The sequence below is a fragment of the Bufo gargarizans genome, chromosome 3 (assembly GCF_014858855.1).
Source record: "Bufo gargarizans isolate SCDJY-AF-19 chromosome 3, ASM1485885v1, whole genome shotgun sequence".
Taxonomy (NCBI): domain Eukaryota; kingdom Metazoa; phylum Chordata; class Amphibia; order Anura; family Bufonidae; genus Bufo; species Bufo gargarizans.
The window spans coordinates 398,010,222-398,035,984 of NC_058082.1; the positions used below are offsets into that span (position 1 = coordinate 398,010,222).

The 25,763-nt window shown below is 45.1% G+C and overlaps 1 protein-coding gene across 1 annotated transcript in view; it reads left to right on the top strand.

Annotated features, from left to right (window-relative positions):
• The window catches only part of PIFO (primary cilia formation), a 63,339-nt gene extending 38,004 nt beyond the window's left edge, over nucleotides 1-25,335 (top strand). Inside the window, exons 5-6 of the mRNA XM_044288033.1 lie at nucleotides 23,990-24,107; nucleotides 25,193-25,335. Coding sequence (XP_044143968.1) covers nucleotides 23,990-24,107; nucleotides 25,193-25,261 — 187 coding nt within the window. The 3' untranslated portion in view covers nucleotides 25,262-25,335. The remainder of the gene's footprint in view (nucleotides 1-23,989; nucleotides 24,108-25,192) is intronic.
• The last annotated feature ends 428 nt before the right edge of the window (nucleotides 25,336-25,763 follow it).

Consider the following 25,763-nt stretch of genomic DNA (forward strand, 5'->3'; position numbering starts at 1 on the left):
TTTTTTTGTCTAATTTTCCATTTTAATCCATTTTTTCCACTAACAAAGCAAGGGTTAACAGCCAAACAAGACTGTATCTTTATTGCCCTGACTCTGCCGTTTACAGAAACACCCAATATGTGGCCGTAAACTACTGTACGGCCGCACAGCGGGGCGTAGAGTGAAAGGTGCGCCGTATGGTTTTTGGAAGGCTGATTTTTATGGACTGGTTTATTTACACCATGTCCCATTTGAAGACCCCTGATGCACCCCTAGAGTAGAAACTCCCTAAAAGTGACCCCATCTAAGAAACTACACCCCTCAAGGTATTCAAAACTGATTTTACATTCGTCGTTAACCCTTTAGGTGTTGCGCAAGAGTTATTGGCAAATGGGGATGAAATTGGAAAATTTCATTTTTTTGTCTAATTTTCCATTTTAACCCATTTTTTCCACTAACAAATCAAGGGTTAACAGCCAAACAAGACTGTATCTTTATTACCCTGACTCTGCCGTTTACAGAAATACCCAATATGTGGCCGTAAACTACTGTACGGCCACACAGCGGGGCGTAGAGTGAAAGGTGCGCCGTTTGGTTTTTGGAGGGCTGATTTTTATGGACTGGTTTATTTACACCATGTCCCATTTGAAGACCCCTGATGCACCCCTAGAGTAGAAACTCCCTAAAAGTGACCCCATCTAAGAAACTACACCCCTCAAGGTATTCAAAACTGATTTTACATTCGTCGTTAACCCTTTAGGTGTTGCGCAAGAGTTATTGGCAAATGGGGATGAAATTTGCAAATTTCATTTTTTTGTCTAATTTTCCATTTTAACCCATTTTTTCCACTAACAAATCAAGGGTTAACAGCCAAACAAGACTGTATCTTTATTACCCTGACTCTGCCGTTTACAGAAACACCCAATATGTGGCCGTAAACTACTGTACGGCCACACAGCGGGGCATAGAGTGAAAGGTGCGCCGTTTGGTTTTTGGAGGGCTGATTTTTATGGACTGGTTTATTTACACCATGTCCCATTTGAAGACCCCTGATGCACCCCTAGAGTAGAAACTCCCTAAAAGTGACCCCATCTAAGAAACTACACCCCTCAAGGTATTCAAAACTGATTTTACATTCGTCGTTAACCCTTTAGGTGTTGCGCAAGAGTTATTGGCAAATGGGGATGAAATTGGAAAATTTCATTTTTTTGCCTTATTTTCCATTTTAACCCATGTTTTCTACTAACAAAGCAAGGGTTAACAGCCAAACAAGACTGTATCTTTATTACCCTGACTCTGCCGTTTACAGAAATACCCAATATGTGGCCGTACACTACTGTACGGCCACACAGCGGGGCGTAGAGTGAAAGGTGCGCCGTTTGGTTTTTGGAGGGCTGATTTTTATGGACCGGTTTATTTACACCGTGTCCTGTTTCAACCCCCCTGATGCACCCCTGGAGTCGAAACTCCCTAAAAGTGACCCCATTTTGGAAACTACGGGATAAGGTGGCATTTTTTGGGGGAGTATTTTTAGGGTAAATATAATTTTTGGTTGCTCTATATTACATTTTTGTGAGGTAAGGTTACCAAAAATTGAAATTCTGATATTTCATCTCCATTTGCCATTAACTGTTGAGGAACACCTAAAGGGTTAATAAAGTTTGTATAATCATTTTTGAATACCTTGAGGGGTGTAGTTTCTTAGATGGGGTCAATTTTAGGGAGTTTTTACTCTAGGGGGGCATCAGGGGGGCTTCAAAAGGGATATGGTGTCAATAAAAAAGGCCATCAAAATCGGCCTTCCAGAAACCATGTCGGTCCTTTCCTTTTGCAGCCTCCCTTTTACGGATACAGCAGTTTACGACCACAAATGTGGCGTTTCTGTAAACTGCAGTATCAGGGTAATAAATTTTAACTTTTGTTTGGTTGTTAACCCTTGTTTTCTTACCGGAAAAAACGGACTGAAATGGAAAAGTGCCAAAAATAGCGGTTTTGGCACCGTTTTTTTGTTTTTTTTTAACCGTGTTAATCTGGGTAGTTAGGTCATGGGATATTGTTATAGAGGAGATTCTTACGGACACGGCAATATCTAATAAGTCTACTTTTTTTTACAATTATTTAGGTTTTTGACTATATTATCTTTTTTGATACAACTTTTTTTTTGGGTATCTCTAAAGTCTAAGTGTAATTTTTTTAATTTTCTTTTAGCCAATTATCTTATATGGGGGCTCATTTTTTGCGGGATGAGCGGACGGTTTTATTGGCACTATTTTGGGGGCTATATGACTTTTTGATCGCTTGCTATGAAACTTTTTGTTATGTAAGGTGACAAAAAAAAAATTTTTGCACCTATTTTTTATTTTATTTTTTTACTGTGTTAATCTGGGGGGTTGGGTCATGGGGTATTTTTATAGAGGAGATTCTTACGGACGTGGCGATACCTAATAAGTCAACTTTTTTTTTACAATAATTTAGGTTTTAGACTATATTATCCTTTTTGATACCCTAAAAAAAAATTGTATCTCTAAAGTCTAAGAGTCATTTTCAATTATTTTTTTTATCTGATTATCTTATGTGGGGGCTCATTTTTTGCGGGATGAGATGACGGTTGTATTGGCACTAATTTGGGGGCTATATGACTTTTTGATGGCTTGCTATTAAACTTTTTATTATGTAAGGTGACAAAAAAAAACTTTTTTTGCACCTTTTTTTTTTTTCTGGACCGTGTTAATCTGGGGGGTTAGGTCATGGGGCATTTTTATAGAGGAGATTATTACAGACGCGGCAATACCTATGTCTACTTTTAATAAATTATTTTAGTTTTTTTGGGTGTCTCAAGTCTGAGAACCATTTTTTTTTTATCCCATGTCAGTCCTAAATTGGGATATAAATTTAGTACTCCATGGAAGTGTGATACTCCCTGAAGCAACCGTCAATGCAGAGGCCCGGATGATCGGGGCATGTGTCGCACTGAGTAGTCGTGTCCTTCCGTATCCCCCTCCTGCGACACACTCTGCACTTTTTTTGGGTTCGTCCCTTCTTTCCAGTATGGGGGACCACACCTGGAAAGTGTTGGCCAGGGACGATCCGGGCGCCTACAGTTCCCGAGGTACTCCGGCCTGCTCTTTCCCGGTCCGAAAAGATCAGGGCCTTGAGGACTGCCTCATAGAACTGCAGGAATGTCCCTGTGCTGCCAGCGCTTCGGGATAGTACAAAAGAGTTGTACATGGCAACCTGCACCAAGTAGACCGCAACTTTTTTGTACCATGCCCGGGTTTTGCGCATGGCGTTATATGGCTTGAGGACTTGATCCGAGAGATCAACTCCTCCCATATACCGATTGTAGGCGACGATACAATCGGGCTTGAGGACCGTTGCCGCGGTACCTCGCACAGGGACAGGGGTGATGCCGTTACCATGAATTGTGGACAGCATAAGGACATCCCTCTTGTCCTTATACCTGACCAGCAACAGGTTTCCAGTGGTAAGGGCACGGGTCTCACCCCTGGGGATGGGTACCTGGAGGGGGTGGGCAGGGAGGCCGCGTTGATTTTTCCGCACGGTCCCACAAGCGGACGTGGATCTGGCGGCAAGGGACTGGAACAAGGGGATACTGGTATAAAAGTTATCCACGTACAAGTGGTAACCCTTATCCAGCAGTGGGTACATAAGGTCCCACACGAGTTTCCCGGTAACACCCAGAGTGGGGGGACATTCTGGTGGTTGAATCCGGGAATCTCGCCCCTCGTACACACGAAATTTGTAAGTGTACCCTGAGGTACTCTCACAAATTTTGTATAGCTTCACGCCATACCTCGCCCGCTTGGAAGGCACATACTGGCGGAAAATGAGTCTCCCCTTGAACGCAATGAGAGACTCATCAACCACGACCTCCCTTCCAGGTACATAGGCCTCCATGAATTTGGCCCCAAAGTGATCGATGACCGGCCGTATCTTGTACAGACGGTCATGGGCAGGATCACCTCGGGGTGGACATGCTGCATTATCGGAATAATGCAGACATTTCCTGATGGCCTCAAACCGGGAGCGTGTCATAACCGTACTGTAAAGTGGGGTCTGATATAGGACGTCCCCACTCCAGTACAGCCTGGCACTGGGTTTCTTGACCAGGCCCATATGCAGCACGAGGCCCCAAAATGTCCTCATTTCGGCTGCACTGACCGGCGTCCAGCCACCGGGCCTGGCCAAAAAGGAGCCCGGGTGTTGAGCGACGAACTGTTGGGCGTACAGATTCGTCTGCTCCACCATCAGATTTACCAGTGAGTCACTGAAAAAATGACAAAAAAAGTCATATTCAGTGTAGCCCACTGTGGAAATCTGGATTCCTGATTGGCCTACAAAATCAGGAATCACGGGCTCGTATCGCTCTGGGCTACACCAGACAAGTTCACCGGCAGGGTGCTCCGGTGGATTTAACTGGTGGGCCGGGAAACCAGTACGAGCCCCAGAGCTGCTCGTACTAGTGTGGGCCACAGGGTCCCTAACATGGCGGTCCCCTTGCTCCGCCTGGCGGCGTCTCCGCCGCCTTGGGGGCTCATCATCATCGCTAGATGATGAGGAGGATGCGGATGACAACAGGAATGTGGGGTCATCCTCATCCTCACTGGGACTCTCGGACTCGGAGGCAAGCTGGGCGTATGCCTCCTCGGCCGAGAACGTCCGGCGGGCCATAGGGGAGTGTGTGTCTGCGTGTATATGTGCGTGTGTGTAACTCTTTATTTGGTGTGCGTGTGTGAGGGGGCACGGGTGTTCACGAACTCACCCTAAAACTAACAGAAAAAATAAAATAAAACTAACTAAAAAAAGGGCAAAAAAGTGAGGAAAAAAAATTCAAAACTGCTGATCAACCGTCCGAAGTTGATCAGCGGTGGGGTGTGCGATGCGCTTACAGTGGCCGGACGCTAAGTGCCGGTCACAGTCAGCGAACTCAAAAAAAAAAAAAAAAAAAAAAAGCACCCCAAAAAAGGTGGGGGGGGGGGGCAAGTGGCAGGGGGAGGGGGGCAAGTGGCAGCACCCCTGGGGGGTCTAGGGTCACACAGCTGTGCTGTGGACCCCAGACACCCTAACTAGGGTGATGCAATAAAAAGTAAAAAAAAACTAACTTTCCCTTTTTTTTCCCTGCCTAACCCAAACTTTCCCTATGCTGTCCCTATGTACCTGATGGGGTGCTGGGGCACAGATCGGGTCCTGGGGGCACAGATCAGGGGTGCTGGCAGCGATGGCGGACACAAGCAGGCAGCTCCTCTCTCCTCCGGCGCTGGAACACAAAAGGAGGAGGAGAGGGGCGCCTGCCTCTTTTGAATCTGCCGCCGCACCGCCCCCTGACCAATCAGAAAGCGATCCTGAGTGGTGATGTCACCATCACCACTCAGGATCGCTGGATGGTGATTGGTGGAGTGAAATCACACCACCATCACCATCCTGTTCCGGGTTATCGGGTCTTCAGAGACCCGAATAACCCGGAAACGCAGAAAACCGCAGGTCTGAATTGACCTGCGGTTTTTTTGCGATCGCATACATGGGGGGGTCACCGGACCCCCCGACGCATTTGCCCCAAGTGCCTGCTCAATGATTTGAGCAGGCACGGGGTTCCGATCGCCGCCGGCCGCGCGGCGGTGATTGAAAATGCACAGGGCGTACATGTACGCCCTGTGTCCTTAAGTACCAGGGCACAAGGGCGTACCTGTACGCCCTGTGTCCTTAAGGGGTTAAGCATAAAACATACCAGCATATATCTGATCGATTAGCTATTGGAGAAGTCACCGGCGCTCCTGTTAGCGCAGTGACCTTCTCTAATACAGCACCATACATTATATAGCAGCTGTGCTTGGTATCACATTCACTTCAATGGAGCTGAGCTGTGCCTAAGCCATGTGGCCGATGAATGTGTCATCACTGGCCTAGGAAAAGTTGTGAGAAGGCCATGGCGCTACTACGAGCACCGGTGTCATCTCAAACAGCTGATCGTCAGGGGTCCCAAGTGTTGGACCCCAAACCAATCAGATACTGATGACCTTTACAGAGTATAGGTCATCAGTTGTAAAGTCTCAGAAAACCCCTTTAAAGCAGTGTTCCTCAACCCCAGTCCTCAGGGCCCACCTAACGATCATGATTTGAGAATATCCAAAAGAATGAATACCTGTGGTAAGTCCTGATGCACTGACGCTAATTGTATCACCTGCTTAATACTAAGGAAATCCAGAAAACTTGACCGGTAGGTGGGCCCTGAGGACCGGAGTTGAGGAATAGTTATGTCCCGAACTATTCGCCGGCGAACAGTTCATAGCGAACATAGCTTGTTCGCGTTCACCGCGGCGGGCGAACATATGCGATGTTCGGTCCGCCCCCTATACATCATCATTGAGCAAACTTTGACCTTGTACCTCACAGTCAGCAGACACATTCAAGCCAATCAGAAGCAGACCCTCCCTTCCAGACCCTCCCACCTCCTGGACAGCATCCATTTTAGATTCATTCTGAAGCTGCTTTCTTAGTGAGAGGAGGGAGAGTGTAGCGGCTGCTGATCTAATAGGGAAAGCGTTAGCTAGGGCAGTGTTCTGAACTTCTGTGTCCACAGACTCATCTGCTGTAAGGACAGCGTCCTGACAGCACCCCAAAAAGCCCTTTTTAGGGCTGGTACATCAGTCTTTTTTTTTTTTTTTTTTTTTTTTTTTTTTTTTTACATATACATATATATATATATATATATATATATATGTATATGTACAGGGAGTGCAGAATTATTTGGCAAATGAGTATTTTGACCACATCATATTCTTTATGCATGTTGTCTTACTCCAAGCTGTATAGGCTCGAAAGCCTACTACCAATTAAGCATATTAGGTGATGTGCATCTCTGTAATGAGAAGGGGTGTGGTCTAATGACATCAACACCCTATATCAGGTGTGCATAATTATTAGGCAACTTCCTTTCCTTTGGCAAAATGGGTCAAAAGAAGGACTTGACAGGCTCAGAAAAGTCAAAAATAGTGAGATATCTTGCAGAGGGATGCAGCACTCTTAAAATTGCAAAGCTTCTGAAGCGTGATCATCGAACAATCAAGCGTTTCATTCAAAATAGTCAACAGGGTCGCAAGAAGCGTGTGGAAAAACCAAGGCGCAAAATAACTGCCCATGAACTGAGAAAAGTCAAGCGTGCAGCTGCCAAGATGCCACTTGCCACCAGTTTGGCCATATTTCAGAGCTGCAACATCACTGGAGTGCCCAAAAGTACAAGGTGTGTAATACTCAGAGACATGGCCAAGGTAAGAAAGGCTGAAAGACGACCACCACTGAACAAGACACACAAGCTGAAACGTCAAGACTGGGCTAAGAAATATCTCAAGACTGATTTTTCTAAGGTTTTATAGACTGATGAAATGAGAGTGAGTCTTGATGGGCCAGATGGATGGGCCCGTGGCTGGATTGGTAAAGGGCAGAGAGCTCCAGTCCGACTCAGACACCAGCAAGGTGGAGGTGGAGTACTGGTTTGGGCTGGTATCATCAAAGATGAGCTTGTGGGGCCTTTTCGGGTTGAGGATGGAGTCAAGCTCAACTCCCAGTCCTACTGCCAGTTTCTGGAAGACACCTTCTTCAAGCAGTGGTACAGGAAGAAGTCTTCATCCTTAAAGAAAAACATGATTTTCATGCAGGACAATGCTCCATCACACGCGTCCAAGTACTCCACAGCGTGGCTGGCAAGAAAGGGTATAAAAGAAGAAAATCGAATGACATGGCCTCCTTGTTCACCAGATCTGAACCCCATTGAGAACCTGTGGTCCATCATCAAATGTGAGATTTACAAGGAGGGAAAACAGTACACCTCTCTGAACAGTGTCTGGTAGGCTGTGGTTGCTGCTGCACGCAATGTTGATAGTGAACAGATCAAAACACTGACAGAATCCATGGATGGCAGGCTTTTGAGTGTCCTTGCAAAGAAAGGTGGCTATATTGGTCACTGATTTGTTTTTGTTTTGTTTTTGAATGTCAGAAATTTATATTTGTGAATGTTGAGATGTTATATTGGTTTCACTGGTAAAAATAAATAATTGAAATGGGTATATATTTGTTTTTTGTTAAGTTGCCTAATAATTATGCACAGTAATAGTCACCTGCACACACAGATATCCCCCTAATATAGCTCAAAACAAACTAAAAACTACTTCCAAAAATATTCAGCTTTGATATTAATGAGTTTTTTGGGTTCATTGAGAACATGGTTGTTGTTCAGTAATAAAATTAATCCTCAAAAATACAACTTGCCTAATAATTCTGCACTCCCTGTATATTGCAGTTGCCTGCCCGTGTGTGAGAGGCTGCAGGCTCAGTCACAGACAGTACTGTGTGCACACCATTCATACAGGGTGTCACAGACAATACTTTGCAGATAAAAAAAAATCTATTTATATTATTTCTCTGTGATATAATCGCAGTTGCAAGCCAGTGAGTGACTGTGTGGCCCACAGACAGTACTGTGTGCACACCATCCATACAGGGTGTCACAGACAATACCTTGCAGATAAAAATAAGTCAATTTATTATTTTTCTGTGATATAATCCCAGTTGCAAGCCAGTGTGTGTTTGGCCCACAGACTGTACTGTGGCCACTTGCTGCAAGGCCACCACTGATACCGTTACAGGGTGTCACTCACAAATACCGTGCAGATAAAAAAAAATCTATTTATTATTTTTCTGTGATATAATCCCAGTTGCAAGCCAGTGTGTGTCTGGCCCACAGACTGTACTGTGGCCACTGGCTAGGCCACCACTCATACTGTTACAGGGTGTCACTCACAAATACCTTGCAGATAAAAACAAATCAATTTATTATTTTTCTGTGATATAATCCCAGTTGCAAGCCAGTGTGTGTCTGACCCACAGACTGTACTGTGGCCACTGGCTAGGCCACCACTCATACCGTTACAGGGTGTCACTCACAAATACCTTGCAGATAAAAAAAATCAATTTATTATTTTTCTGTGATATAATCCCAGTTGCAAGCCAGTGTGTGTCTGGCCCACAGACTGTACTGTGGCCAGTTGCTGCTAGGCCACCACTGATACCGTTACAGGGTGTCACTCACAAATACCTTGCAGATTTAAAAAAGTCAATTTATTATTTTTCTGTGATATAATCCCAGTTGCAAGCCAGTGTGTGTCTGGACCACAGACTGTACTGTAGCCACTGGCTAGGCCACCACTCATACCGTTACAGGGTGTCACTCACAAATACCTTGCAGATAAAAAATATATTATTTTTTTTGCCACGTTACTGGACACTCATGCGCAATGCCTGTAGGCTCATGCGTCCTTTTAAGGAGGTGACAAACCTAGTCAGTCGCACCGAAGGCACCATCAGTGACCTCATCCCATTTGTTTTCTTCCCGGAGTGTGCCCTGCGAAGAGTGCTGGATCAGGCTGTAGATGAGCATGAAGAGAAAGAGTTGTGGTCACCATCACCACCAGAAACAGCCTTATCATCGCTTGCCGAACCTGCATGAGGAAGAGGAGTCAGAGGAGGAATGTGGCTTTGAGGAGGACGAAGACCAACCACAGCAGGCATCGTTGTTGTCACCTATCTGGTACCCGTGGTGTTGTACGTGGCTGGGGGGGGGGAGAACATTGACATCAGTGAGGAGGAGGAACGGGAAAGTAATCCTCCTCCTACCACGACCACGGCTTCAGTGCAGCAGGAGGCATTGTCACTGACAAAAGAAGTCGCCTCGGTCTAAAAAGTGTTGATTACCTCACCTTCATTAAGATGAATGAGGCATGGATCCCGAAGGGACTGACAGTGGGGGATACATTTGACTAATAAAAGGCCTGATGACATGTTTTGGCCTCTAAATGGTCCCCACGCTGCTATATTTAATGTCTGCATACCGGATGACTTTCGTGAATTTTCCGCCACCAACTAGGGTTCAAGCCGCAATATTTTTGTCACCTTTCTGCCTAAAAAACATCAATTTTTCTGTCCGCTGGTGCTGCACTGTGGTGCAAAAACAAAAAAAGGCACATATATGTGTCAATTCCCCTTCGTGATCGGTACCTTGTTGTGGTGAAGGGGCTTGTGTATCACAATGAAGCGATCATCACCTCTATGAGTGTGTTGGCAATGTTGCCACACCCCAGATGAAAAGGCCGTTGCTTCATTATTATCAGACTAAAAGCGATCGGCTGGATAATTTTTCATAGAAGAAAACATTTTTTTTTTTTTTTAAGTTGTATGGGTTTTTAATACATAAAATAAAAAAATCATAATAAAGTCTCTTAATAGTTCATTAGAAATAATGCAGACAATTTAAAAAATCCCCATTAATTCCAATACAAAGCAAGTACAGAGCTCAGAACTACATTATTTCAGGATGTCGTAATGGTTCGTTAATTCGACAATGGTTAATCAATTAGACACACGTCCCCGGATAGGGGACGTAACAGGGATTAAACTGATAGGAATAGTACTAGTTAAGACACCACTCATATAGGGTCAGGGTGTCACAGCACATTGCTCCGTGCACGCGCAGTGCCCCAACTTGGGAGTAAGAGGACCGACCAAGCTGATTTTTCCATCTCCTGGTTCCTAAAATCAATTCAGTTTGGTGTATCAGAGTTTGGTCTGTCACTGTGAAGGCAGTCGAAGGTACCCGGCCTAATTTTTTTTTCACAAAAGGCAATCCCTGATATGGGACGTAACAGGGATTAAACTGATGAGAAGAGAACTACAGAAAATACCACTCATATCGGGTGTGACCACTGAGAAAGGGGATACCCTAAGCCCGAAACGCGTCTGGTCAGACCCCCCATTTATATGTGAGTGCACCACATCGACCATTCTAAGGAACAGTGCTAAACTGCTTGAAAGGTGAAAAAACAGACGGAGTGCAGAGTTGAACAAACAGGTTTACGTGCAGTGATTAAACAACGCCGTGGACACATCACCTGCCCGACTGGAGGAAGATACCTGAGCAAAGTTTGCTGGACTGCAGAGGCTTTTAACATCGGACAGCATCAGCCTTCAGTACCGGTAAGACCGTTCCAATACAAAAGCCGGTAGTATCGATATATGCGCTAACACTGAACTGAAGCGGGACGCCGCCAGGTCAGTAAGATAGTGAGCGCTGCCGTCTTTAACTGCAATTGTATACTGACTTAACAAGCCCAATCTGAGGATTGAAAACTATATGCTGTTTCTTACCATTGGGGATAATTGTTAAATACCTCGTTCCTGAACTAACTGTACTCGAGCCATTTTAAACAGTCACTTCCAAACTTGCACAGTTTACTGCTGACTTTTACTGTCAAACTTTATTGCTACTTTAAAGAACTGTTGCCATCATCATTATTACTGCTGCTACCACTGAAGCATGCTGCTACAATGAATTCATTTTGTTATTGCTAAGTGGAAATTTATTTATGAATTATGCTGTCATAATTAATTTATTCTATATCTATTTTATCGCTAAGGCCTCTTTCACACTTGCGTTGTCCGGATCCGGCGTGTACGCCACTTGCCGGAATTACACGCCGGATCCGGAAAAACGCAAGTGTACTGAAAGCATTTGAAGACGGATCCGTCTTCAAAATGCTTTCAGTGTTACTATGGCACCCAGGACGCTATTAAAGTCCTGGTTGCCATAGTAGTAGTGGGGAGCGGGGGAGCAGCATACTTACCATCCGTGCGGCTCCCGGGGCGCTCCAGAATGACGTCAGAGCGCCCCATGTGCATGGATCATGTGATCCATGCGATCACGTCATCCATGCGCCTGGGGCGCCCTGACGTCACTCTGGAGCGCCCCGGGAGCCGCACGGACGGTAAGTATGCTGCTCCCCGCTCCCCACTACAGTTTACCATGGCTGCCAGGACTTTAGCGTCCCGGCAGCCATGGTAACCATTGAGAAAAAGCTAAACGTCGCATCCGGCAATGCGCCGAAACGACGTTTAGCTTAAGGCCGGATCCGGATCAATGCCTTTCAATGGGCATTCATTCCGGATCCGGCCTTGCGGCAAGTGTTCCGGATTTTTGGCCAGAGCAAAAAGCGCAGCATGCTGCGCTATTTGCTGCGGCCAAAAAAGGTTCCGTTCCGGAACGGAAGACATCCTGATGCATCCTGAAGGACGGACTGTCCATTCAGAATGCATTAGGATAATCCTGATCAGTATTTTTCCGGCATAGAGCCCCGACGACGGAACTCTATGCCGGAAGACTATAACGCAGGTGTGAAAGGGCCCTAAATTGATGCCATATTTTATTGTATTTATATAATATCAGTTAGGACTATGTGCCTGCTTATGGATTTAATGCAACAGATATAGTGCTGCCTGTTTGGTACATTTCCAGTGGTGACAGTCACATGGGATACAACAACTTAATCACCTCTGTTGTGCGACTGCCCGTTGGAACTATTAGTAATACTGTGTCAGTTATCTTATTTTATTATACTTAAAGGGAACCTGTCACCGGGATTTTGGGTATAGAGCTGAGGACATGGGTTGCTAGATGGCCGCTAGCACATCCGCAATACCCAGTCCCCATAGCTCTGTGTGCTTTTGTTGTGTAAAAAACCCTTTTATATATATGCAAATTAACCTGAGATGAGGACTCATCTCAGGTTAATTTTTATATGTATCAAATAGTTTTTTTTACCCAATAAAAGCACACAGAGCTATGGGGACTGGGTATTGCAGATGTGCTAGCGGCCATCTAGCAACCCATGTCCTCAGCTCTATACCCAAAATCCCGGTGACAGGTTCCCTTTAATGATATATTTTAATTGTATTTAAAAAAGTTAGTGACCCAATGCCCTAGGTGTGCCCAGTCCTTCTATATACAATTATTTTGGTCTTTATTTCAGCAGTGGGGAGACACTGCGGGACTGTGAGCACCCTGTTTGGTGGACCAGCTATCCTGTGCATCCCACTACTACATTATACAGAAAAAATACATTCAATAAATGGATTCAAACAAAGGGGAGGGAGCCAGCGTTTTTTTTAACCATCTCCCCGTTCGAAAAATCAATTCAATAAATGGACCCCAGATTGGGGACGTAACCGGGATTAAACGCATGAGAATAGAACTACAGAAAATACCACTCATATCGGGTGTGACAGTAAATTGCACGGCGCAGACGCAGTGACCGTGGATTAAAACAAAGGGGAGGGAGCCAGCATTTTTTAACCATCTCCCTGTTCGAAAAATCTATTCAATTCACCTTTCGGGGACCCTTGGTGTTGTACGTGGCTGGGTGGAGGAAGAAACCTTCAATGACATCAACGGGACATGGCTAGCTTGGTATCCAACCTTGTGCAAATGGGGAGTTTGCGGTTGGGCAAATGAACTGTTTGCGGTTGTTTGCGGTGCATTAAAAGGGGAGTTTGGTCTGTCAATGTCTGTGAAGCGGACGTAACCCTTACACTACCTGATCGATACAACATCATACCTGATCGTATACACACACTGGATGTTTTGAACCACGTTGTTCAAAAAAATGTAGGATTGTTAGGTGATTTATGCCCTTTATGGATTAAAACCCAACTCTGAGTCAACTATGTAATTTTCCATGGGAGTTTTGCCATGGATCCCCCTCCGGCATGCCACAGTCCAGGTGTTAGTCCCCTTGAAACAACTTTTCCATCACTACTATGGCTAGAAAGAGTCCCTGTGGGTTTTAAAATTTGCCTGCTTATTAAAGTCAATGGCGGTTCGCCCGTTCGCGATCATTTGCGCTCGCCGTTCGCGAACGGAAAATTTAATGTTTGCGACATCTCTATTGAGGAACCCTGCTTTAAAGAATGTAATTTGTATAACCTTGAGGAAAGAAGGGAAAGGGGGAATATGCTCAACCTTTAAATGTGTTAAAGGTTTAAAGAAGATTTAGGGTAGAAGTGTTGTCAATAAGAAGTTAAACACTAGAACAAGGGGGCACAGTCTGAAATAAGCTGGGGGTTAGGTCAGGAGCAATGTCAGGAAATATTATTTTACTGAAAGAGTGATTGAAGCTTGGAACAAACTTCCAGCAGATGTGGTTGGGAATAGTATTGAGCAGCAGGGGCAATATTCGAATTCAAATATTCACCATATATTCGCGAATTCGTGAATTCATTATCTCCAGTCATTGTTTTCTTGATTGCGGAAATCGGCAATTGAACAATTTGCTATAAAAATTTGCATTACGAATATATGCATTACGAAAATCAATCAGCACTACTCCTAAAGTCAAAGATATTGCAGCCTTCTCATTGGCCCACAAGCTATAAGCAGGGAGGGATCATGTGTACTGATTTAAAAAAAAACTTGAATATTCGAAATTACGAATTAATATACGAATATATATCACTATATTCTAAATATTCACGAATTCTCAAAGTGCCGATATTCACAATAAAAATTTGCAATTCGAATATTCGTGATCAACACTAGTTGGGAAATCTACTAGTAAGTGAAATTAAGCATGCCTGGAATAAACACATGTCTATCCTAAGATAAAAAATAAATAACATGAGGGTAGACTAGATGGATCAGGTGGTCTTTTTGTGCCATTAATCCAGGGCCGGTGCAAAGATTTTTGCCGCCTTAGGCAAAGATCCATTTTGCTGCCCCCTCATGTCACTCATTCACTGACAGACACACACACACTGACCGACACGCACTCAGACACTCACTGAATGACGTACACATACACTCACTGATAGACACACATACATTCACTGACAGATAGACACACAAGCAGACATTTACTGAATGACATACACAGAAACTCACTGACAGACATACTCACAGACAGACACACATACACTCACTGACAGACAGACAGACACACACTCACTCACTGACAGACATACACCTACCCACTGAAACACACGGAAACTCACTGACAGACACTCACTCACTGGCAGACAAACACACACATATACTCACTGACAAACATACACATACTCACTGACAAACACACAGACACTTACTGACCGACAGACATCCACACTCACTGACATACACACACAGACACTCAATGACAGACACAGATACATTTACTGACAGAAAGATAGACATACATACACTCACTCACTGACATAAATACACTAGCAGACACTCACTCAGTCAAACACTTAAACACTCACCTCCCTGTGGTGCAGCTCCTTAGTCCTCCAGCACGCCGTTTAGTATGACGGGGCCAGAATGACATCATATTATGGCATCACAGAGGGCGCGCGAGGGAGGAATGGGGAGCTGCTAGAACAGCCTCCCTTGCCGCCCGCCTCCTCTCTTCCGATAATTTACTGGCAGAGCAGGCACCTGCCATCAGGTTAAGGAGATGCCTGCTCTGCCATATTTAGGAAGGACCTCAACCTCCTGGCCCCCCTGTAACGGCGCTGGGGGAGGCTCAAGAGCTGATCGCCCTTTCGCCCAGGGCTGCAGCCCCAGTCAGGGGGAGCCCACCAGGGCACCCCCAGCAGGCCGGCGCCCTAGGCCAACGCCTAGTTCGCCTATATGGTTGCGCCAGCCCTGCATCAATCTTATATGTTTCTTAATTTTTATGTCTTTATAATCATATATTGTGCCTGCGAATAAAGCAGTAATATGTATATTAGCTTTATAATCATAAAAATCCACTCAGCATGCTGATGTCTAGCCCTGTCAATCAAGGGGTTGGGGAAGTATGCAGAGGATAGGGGGTGTTACAAAGCAGTGCTCCAAGGATTCAGCACCGCCCTCTGATGCTTGAACTTGTTAATTTGCATATGAATAAAATGCAGATATCTCTGCAGCTGTTTAGCATGCAGACAAAAGAAAGATATCATTTTAATCAACATGATGATCCCTACCAGGCAGTGTGCCTGTTTTAATAGGGTTGATCATGCTGTCAGAGCCTCTTTAAATGCACAAAATATAATTTGTGTCCCTGTGAATGTACCCTAAAGCATTGCCTCATGTTATATCCCCCTGCATAACTGTTAGAGCAGCCTCTGCTGTAACTGAGCCAATACCAATATTGTAACATATATAGTAATATACAGTGGCGTAGGGATCGCCATAGCAACCATAGCAGTGGCTATGGGGCCCTACGCCACTGGCGGCCCGTCCGGACCGCATTATATATATTTTTTTATTAACACACACAGGCAGCGAGGCCCGACCGCCCGCCCAGTATAGTGGGCGGGGTGTGGGGGTGGTCCACGTCTCGGGCCTGGCTGGGGGGAAGCCAAGGAGTAGTCAGGACTGGAGCAGGCGGCCCGGGGTGCACTGGCGCACGAGCAGAAGATGAGGTAGGCGGTGGAGGGGGCCGGAACGGGGGCGTACCTGTGGGTTGGCCACTCTGTGAGGTCTGCTGTAGTGTGAAGGACCTGCGAGGATGTCACAGTCATGTGATCAATTACAAGAGGGGCGGAGTTTAGTGTGGAGGGGATACTAAAGAGTGAGTGGAGGACCTGTGGTGATGTCACCCGGAGGCGGAGCCAGGCACCAGCGCCACAGCACAGGAAAGATTTCCTCCTAGTAACTAGAGGGAGGAGGCAGACTCAGGCATTGGAGGGGGCCAGGCCGGGAGTGTACCTGTTGTGGAGGCCTGGAGGGACTAGGGAGGGAGTGGTCCCGCCAGCCGCACTGGCGCCAGTCAGATTTGCGCTATCTGACTGCCCGAAACCAGTCTGAGGCTGAGCAGAGCAGGCTGAGCAGCTCAGACTCAGAGTGAGAGAGAGGAACCTCAGTCACAGTCACTCCAGTCCAGTCCTTAGTGGTCTCTAGTCTCCAGTGACAGTCCTGCCGTGTCACTCCAGTCTGTGCCTGCTGTCTGTGTGACTGTAAAAGTAAGTGATGTGATTCATTTGAATTTAAAGAGGACCTTTCACCAGAATTAAACTTCTAAACTAACTTTACAGGCATGTAGAGAGGCGCCCAGGGACCCCCCTGCACTTACTCTTATACCTGGGCGCCGCTCCGTTCTCCCGTAATTGCCTCCGTTATCTTTACAGTTAGGCTCCACCCAGGGGAACCTGCCGTCGGCTTATTCTCCCATGCTGTAGCGCTGGCCAATCACAGCGCTCAGCTCATAGCCTGAGAGAGAAAAAAGCCTCTCAGGCTATGAGCTGAGCGCTGTGATTGGCCAGCGCTGCAGCATGGGAGAATGAGGCGCCGGCAGGTTCCCCTGGGTGGAGCCTTACTGTAAAGATACCGGAGGCAATTACGGGAGAACGGAGCGGCGCCCAGGTATAACAGTAAGTGCAAGGGGGTCCCTGGGTGCCGCTCTACATGCCTGTATAGTTACTTTAGAAGTTTAATTCTGGTGAAAGGTCCTCTTTAAGGAAGTGAGATTGAGAACTTATGATTTCTGAGATAATCTAAGTTCTTAAGTTAAAAAGAGCTGCCTGCAGACTCAGAGTGGGGCCCACAAGTCCTCAGGATTCTCTTGGGGCCCAAGAGAAGCAAGGGGCGCCCTCCTTATCCTTGCAGGTCTGCAGGCAGTTCTTTTTAACTTCAGAATTCAGATCATCAGACTCTCACTAATTACTAATTACAGCACACACCCTGCGCCCTGACCTGTAGTGTCCACCATCAGAAAGGGGAGGGAAGAAACCCCAGAACTAGAGTGTGCCCCCCAACTTGGGGAGCACACTGACACTCTATTTCTGGGGTTTCTTTTCTTCCCTCCCCTGTCTGATGGTGGACACTACAGGGGTGTGTGCTGTAATTAGTGAGAGTCTGATGATCTGAAGTTAAAAAGAGATGCCAGCAGTGATAAGGAGGGTGCCCCTTCCTTCTTTTGGGGGGCACACTCTTATATTACAGACATAAAGGTACTTTTACACTTGCGGCAGGACGGATCTGGCAGGCTGTTCACCCTGTCTGATCCGTCCTGCCGCTATTTCGCTGGACCGCTGCTCCATCCCCATTGATGACACTGCGCCGTGAGAGGCCACCGGAGGAAAAAGTCGGACTTGTAGTACTTTTCGTCCACCAGCTGTCCCCGTTCCCATTATAGTCAATAGGGATGGAGTGACGGCAAAGCGAAATAGCGGCAGGATGGATCCAACAGGCTGAACAGCCTGTCGGATCCGTCCTGCCGCAAGTGTGAAACTACCCTAAGTTCTTCTCCTTATTGAAGGTTGCTGTACTCGCAGTAGATGGTTCCAGTTCCACTGTGGGCGGGCTCAGGGCTGGTGGTCTGGTGGTGGCAGAGGCACTACTGTGGCAGGCACCAGGCTAGTCTGGACTGGGAGTCTGATGGGACTGACTCAGACTTTTCTCTCTCATCTAACTGAAGACGCATGGTAAGGCCCCATTCACACATCCGTAAGTGTTTTGTGGATCCACGGGCCCGTGGATCCGCAAAACACTGACATCGGTAATGTGCGATCCGTAATTTGCAGTTGTGGACAAGAGTAGGACAGGTTTTATTTTTTTCGGGAACAGAATTGCGGACCCGGAAGTGCCATAGAAATGAATGGGTCCGCAATTCCGTTTCGCAAAATGCAGAACAGAATTGCGGACGTGTGAATGGGGCCTTATTGGTAGGTGCCAGACCAGATGTGACAACTCCAGAATCTGCTCTGCACCCCTATAGTATATGAAGTAGCACTGCCTAGGGGTGCCCCATTACAGGACCAATGATCCAGCTTCCAGCCCGTTACTCTCCTGGGGCAGAGGGTTGGTCTGGTGGTAGCAGGCAGTACTGTGGGACTTTTCTATGGTCATGGCGGTGGGAGATCTAGGATGGGTGTTTGGATGGGAGCTCTGGAAGGGGTGGTGGGAGGCCTGATAGATATGTGGGGGCTGGGGGGACCCATCAAATTTTTTTTGCTATAGGGCCCATGCATTTCTAGCTACACCCCTGGTAATATGGTTTGTTGGGTCAAAAAAAGACATCCATAGAGTCCAGTCTGTTATCCTGCAAGTTGATCCAGAGGAAGACAAAAAACACCCATGAGGTAGAAGCCAATTTTCCTCATTTAAGGGGAAAAATTCCTTCCTGACTCCAATCAGGCAATTAGAATAACTCCCTGAATCAACGACCCTTTTCTAGAAATCTAATGACTATAACCTGTAATATTATTACACTCCAGAAATACAAAAACGAAATGGCTGCATCAACGACCTTTTCTAGAAATCTAATGACTATAACCTGTAATATTATTACACTCCAGAAATACAAAAGCGAAATGGCTGCACACCGTTATATATACAAACAATAGAGCTAAGAAATAGGGGTCAGTCTAGATGCAAGTACAATACCAACTATAAATGAATAATGGAAGCTCTTAGCGCACATACGCGTCGAGGGCCCATCTACCAGGCATCAAGGTGGCTTCCGCAGATGGGTTCCTATCACTATATGTACTGCCTCACTTTGGACTTACTTAAGACTACAATATTCAGGGCAGTGTAGGAACCAGCTTCAAACGTACTCTGCTCAGAAGTCCCAGGTAGAGAGGCGTGTTCAGTCTAAAAGAGGTGCTACCTTCAATATATTGCAAGAAAATTTAGACTAGAACCTTAAGAATCACAGGTGCATATCCATGAAGCAAACATAATTACAAAAAACAAAATGGCTGCACACCGTTATATATACAAACAATAGAGTTAAGAAATGGGGGTCATTCTAGATAAAAGTGTGCAGCCTAGGAGAAGGAGACGCCCACAGGAGAAAGGGCAGACACCGCCTACTATAACTTAGAGAGTGAACATACCAGAGGGCATAACGGGAGAACGGAGCGGCGCCCAGGGATATTAGTGAGTGCAGTGAAATCCCCGGCCGCCGCTCTCCATGGCAGCATACTTCGTTCACAATGTTTTTCAAGGTGAAAGGTCCTCTTTAAGCCTACAATATTCAGGGTAGTGTAGGAACCATCCACAAGGATACTCTGCTCAGAAGTCCCAGGTAGATGGGCGTGTTCAATCTGAAAGAGGTGCTACCCCCAATATATTACTTAATATACTGCCTCACTTTGGACTTACTTAAGCCTACAATATTCAGGGCAGTGTAGGAACCAGCTACAAACGTACTCTGCTCAGAAGTCCCAGGTAGATGGGCGTGACTAAATATACTGCCTCACTCCAGAAATACATTCAGGCCCCTCAAATTATTTTAGCGAATTCACCTTCACCACCTCTGATTCCTCATGATACCATGTTATGCATTTATTTTTATTGAAGTACTACAAGATAGCATCCCCTGGAAAACCTTCAAACAGTTTACCCACAACAGATGCTAAACTTACAAGCCTATAGCTTCCGGGCTCTGCTGTTGACCCTTTTTGAATATTGTCACCACATTTGCTAAGTGCCAATCCTGTGGAACGCTCCCTGTCAATATAGAGTCCTTAAATATCAGAAATAAGGGTTGTCTATGACATAACTTAATTATCTTAGGATACATTGGTGTATGCCATCTGATTCCGGTGATTTGTCTATTTTAATCTTTTTAAGACGCCCCTGCACTTCTTTCTGGGTCAGGCAGGGCACTTTTAATGGGGAATATACTTTTACATACTGCATTTCATCTGACAGTTTATTTTCCTCAGTGAATACAGTGGTGAAAAATGATTTAATAGAGTTGCTTTGTCCTCATCATTTTCTATAACTTCTCCCTCACCACTCTGTAAAGGGACAACACTTTCAGGTTTAAGTTTTTTACCATTTATAAAATTAAAGAACATTTTAGGGTTAGTTTTATTGTCTCTGGCAAGGAATCTCTCCGTCTCCAGCTTGGCTGCTTTTATTTATTTATTTTTCCTTATATTTTTTCAATACTTCCTTGGTACCTTCCTGTTTTAGTGATTTAACAGCTTTTCTACATTTTTATTTATCCACATAGTTAGTTTTTTTTTGTCTGGTTCCTTATTCTTTTATTTCTATAAGGTATGTACCTCTCACAATTTTGTGGCTGTATTTTTATTTTAGAGGACGTTGTCCCAGGTAGTGAGGCTAATGTCCTCTCTTACCTGGTAAAATTTAGCTTTTTTGAAGTTTGGTATTTTGCGCCTTCCAGAAAAAAACACTCTTTTGAATTACAGTCGGAAGGTTACTATTTTATGATCACTATTTCCCCAGTGTCACCCAACCTGCACATCTGTTGTTCTGTCAGGTCTATTGGTTAATACTAAGTCCAGTATGGCGGTCCCTCTAGTCAGATCCTAAACCACTTGGGCAAGGTAATTGTCTAGTGGGGGGCACACTCTAGTTCTGGGGTTTCTTCCCTCCCCTGTCTGATGGTGGACACTACAGGTCAGGGCGCAGGGTTTGTGCTGTAATTAGCAATTAGTGAGAGTCTGATGATCTGAATTCTGAAATTAAAAAGAGCTGCCTGCATACCTGCAAGGATAAGGAGGGCGCCCCTTGCTTCTCTTAGGCCCCACACAGACAGCAGGCACAGACTGGAGTGACACGGCAGGACTGTCACTGGAGACCACTGAGGACTGGACTTAAGTGACTGTGACTGAGGTTCCTCTCTCTCACTCTGAGTCTGAGCTGCTCAGCCTGCTCTGCTCAGCCTCAGACTGGTTTCGGGCAGTCAGATAGCGCAAATCTGACTGGTGCCAGTGCGGCCGGCGGGACCACTCCCTCCCTAGTCCCTCCAGGCCTCCACAACAGGTACACTCCCAGCCCAGCCCGGCCCCCTCCAACGCCTGAGTCCGCCTCCTCCCTCTAGTTACTAGGAGGAAATCTTTCCTGTGCTGCGGCGCTGGTGCCTGGCTTCGCCTCCGGGTGACATGACCACAGATCCTCCACTCACTCTTTAGTATCCCCTCCACACTAAACTCCGCCCCTCTTGTAATTGATCACATGACTGTGACATCCTCGCAGGTCCTTCACACTACAGCAGACCTCACAGAGTGGCCAACCCACAGGTACGCCCCCGTTCCGGCCCCCCTCCACCACCTACCTCATCTTCTGCTCGTGCGCTAGTGTGCCCCGGGCCGCCTGCTCCAGTCCTGACCTGACTACTCCTTGGCTTCCCCCCAGCAAGGCACAAGCCACGGACCGCCTGTGCCCTGCCCACTATACTGGACGGGCAGTCGGGCCTGGCTGCCTGTGTGTTAATAAAAAATAAAATAAAATGCGGTCTGGACGGGCCGCCAGTGGCGTAGGGCCCCATAGCCACTGCTATGGTTGCTATGGCGATCCCTACGCCACTGCTGTCTAGGATGCTGTAATTGTGGTAACTTAATAAAAGGGGAAAACCTTTTTTCACCCATATAGTGGGAAAACATATAATATCAGGGGTCATTTTACTTGTAAATCTAGAGATGTGATCATGATACAATGCCCCTGTAGTTTGATCTACATCGGCGAAACCACTATGGAAATCAGGGAAAGAATAAATAAACATTAAAGTACGAGTAGGAAAAAAATGTTGGAGAAACCGGTTGGCAAACATTTTGCGGAGTGTGGCCATTCTGTCAACCAGTTGAGATTCAGAGTGATAGATTCAGTGGGTATATTGAGAGGAGGTGGTGATAAAGAACAAATCCTTAGGAAGATGGAACTTAAATGGATCTTTACCTTGAAATCACTGCAACCACATGGACTCAATATTGAGTTCAACATAAGTGGCATAAATTAATTTAGGTGAGCTGGTGGTTATAAAGTATAAATGAATATGATCTGACTCCTTTTATACAGCATCTATGTTTTTAGCCTTGTTTTAACTAGTCACTTTTTTCTCGCTTCCTTTTTATAGATTCTGGGTATAATGTGATGGTGTGGACTGAGATACCTGGACTCCACTGTTGACTGACCATTGGGTAGGATTTTGTGGCCAATTAGCCATGGGGGTAGATATGCCATCTATAGATAACATTGGGTCCCGTGATCGGGCGTTAATTTACTCCAGCTATTATATACTTTTTGACGCAATGGCCATATATGTTATGCCCGCATTGAATATATGCAAGGTGGTGCGGGAGATCTCTATTTTAATTAAATTATTCCTTGCACGCTATATATGATTTGGGGAAATGCATAGGTAATGTGCGACATGGAGATAATTCGCCTGTGACAACGTTGGTATCTATGACAACAGGATGCTTTCCTGTTGTACACGTCAGCTTGACTAGGCAGAGTTAAACAATCATGTCATTACCATGTGACCGTGGCTGATGACGCGATGTTTCGCGTCATCCGCATTTTGGCCAATTACTAACATTATGGACATGCGCAGTGAACATCGGGAGACGTGATCATGGAGTCCAGGTGATCGATGTATTCACCATCGCAAGTTTCACCCCTTCCTTTACTTGACAATACAGGTATTTTTAATGATATATAATGCTATGTAAATGAGGACTTGAATATACCTGGTTGTATATTGGCTAGCTTAAATGAATTGGGTGTTGTGTTGTTTAATGGATTGGCTACCCTACAAGTGAGGGAGGTTCTTTTTTTCCCCACTATATTAGATTGGGCATTTATATGTGTTATTATGCCTGACAAAGGCTACCATGTAGCCGAAACGTTGCATTTGTCGCTGTGTGTGCACATTCACTGAAGTACTATCAATAAAGAAGAGACCCGAGATGCTGCCGTCGCCTTTTACTTATTTATCTATCTAGAAGATAGGTCATCAGTATAAAAGTATCAGAAAACCCCTTTCATTCCCGTTTTTACTATGTATATTGCTGTAGACATTTTTCCATAAATAAAACAAGCTTTTATAAAAATGTTTACATGATCATGTGAGCAATATTAGGACTGTCATTGCAATTTTTACTATTTACATCCAGAGATAACTATTATCCAGTATTGTGTTTTGAATTCAAATTTATGTTAGGGTTATTAGCTAGATTTATTGAAACTGGTGCAAAGCAGAACTGGCTTAGTTGCCTCAAGCAATCGATCAGATTGATCCTTCCATTTTCCAAATGAACTCCGAAATGTGAAAGGTGGAATCTGATGCTATGGGCAATTGTCAGTTTTCCTTGATAAACCTCGTATGTGTTTAGTTTGAAAACATCCTCAGCCTTATTACAAAATGACAAACATCAATCTATATCTTCGTAGTCCTGGGACATACAAACATGATACAAAGCAGGGCAGGAAGGTGTCTTGGCCAGGAAGATTTGGATCACCTGAGTGGACAGGAGTGCCATCTCTGGAAAAGAGAACCCTGAGGTCAGAGGTAAGAGTCACAGAGTACTATAAGCAGGGGAATTTAGCACATTGTAGGGGCATGTAAAAGTTTTTGGAGTGGGTCGCCTTTAAATAATCCATTATATAAGCAATTCTTTCTATTTAAGGATGATATTTTAGACTCTAATTGGCACATTTTGACTGATACGTGAGGCCTTTTCTGTTTAGAGTCATTCACTTTCCCTTTTCTTCTCTACCTGGCCTATACCCACCGTAACTTATCTATACCGACCGTAACTTCCCCACTCTCTTCGCAAGCTCCCCCATTCTTCAGGCACCTTCAATATAATGCATGTTGATGCCTCTATACTGTACCTCCTGTGTTGCAATATGCCCTCAAAGTATGCAGTTCCAAAATAAATAATAGCACCATACAGATAGTGAGCTGAAAAATAATAGTGTCAGGTAATATCCCAAAATAAAACAGATTCTGCAGACAGTAATACTGTCCCAGATTGTGCTCCAGACAGAATGGTAATAGAGCCTAAATGATGTTTCACATAGTCGAATTGCCCTCCTTTGTATATCAAATGCTAAATATGGTTGTCCATTAATGGCTAAGATAGGAATATGGCCATAGTGCCAATTCACATCAATAGATTGTCTGTGCAATACAGGAGAGGATAGGTCCTCCAGAGCAAGAGAGGATCTTTGTATCCAACAGAAAGACCCTGTCTAATAACTCAGAATTCCTTGATATGGTGCATGAAAATCGGTTTTATGAACAGGAGAACCCCTTTAGGTGTATGGCCGGCCTAAGGTGTACTTCTTATCACAGACTTGCTGTCATACAACTTCCATGCGAAGAATGAGTGAAAGTCACATAACAGAAAGTCCAGGCACATAGGCCTGTTGACGGCAACCCCAGAGCAAGCACAAGAAATATATTACTGCTGGAGTGGAGCTGCTATACTCCATCAGATGACTATGCTATAGGTGAAAAATCATCATGTTTTATTTTGCCACTATCTATCTGCTATGTTTCCAAGTAGTAAGAGTAATATTTATTCAATACTTTACAATGGTTATTATTAGTGACTTTGTTTCACATTGTTTCCTCTACTTCCATTACAGCTTCTAACGGACAAAGAATTTCGTAAGACTAGAAATCGTGTGGCATATCTGAGTCTGTATTACAATTAAATGAATCTGAACTAAAGTCACAGTCTTGTTTCATGATTATTAAATGTTGATACAACAGCTCAACATTACACAGAATTTCCAAAGAACTCTTTCTTTCTATTTCTATTTAATTACACTTTGTAAGGGCTCTTTCACACCTGCGTTATTGTCTTCCGGCATAGAGTTCCGTCGTCGGGGCTCTATGCCGGAAGAATCCTGATCAGTTTTATCCTAATGCATTCTGAATGGAGAGAAATCCGTTCAGGATGCATCAGGATGTCTTCAGTTCAGGACCGGAATGTTTTTTTGCCGGAGAAAATACCGCAGCATGCTGCGCTTTTTGCTCCGGCCAAAAATCCTGAACACTTGCCGCAAAGCCGGATCCGGAATTAATGCCCATTGAAAGGCATTAATCCGGATCCGGCCTTAAGCTAAACGTTGTTTCGGCGCATTGCCGGATCCGACGTTTAGCTTTTTCTGAATGGTTACCATGGCTGCCGGGACGCTAAGGTCCTGGCAGCCA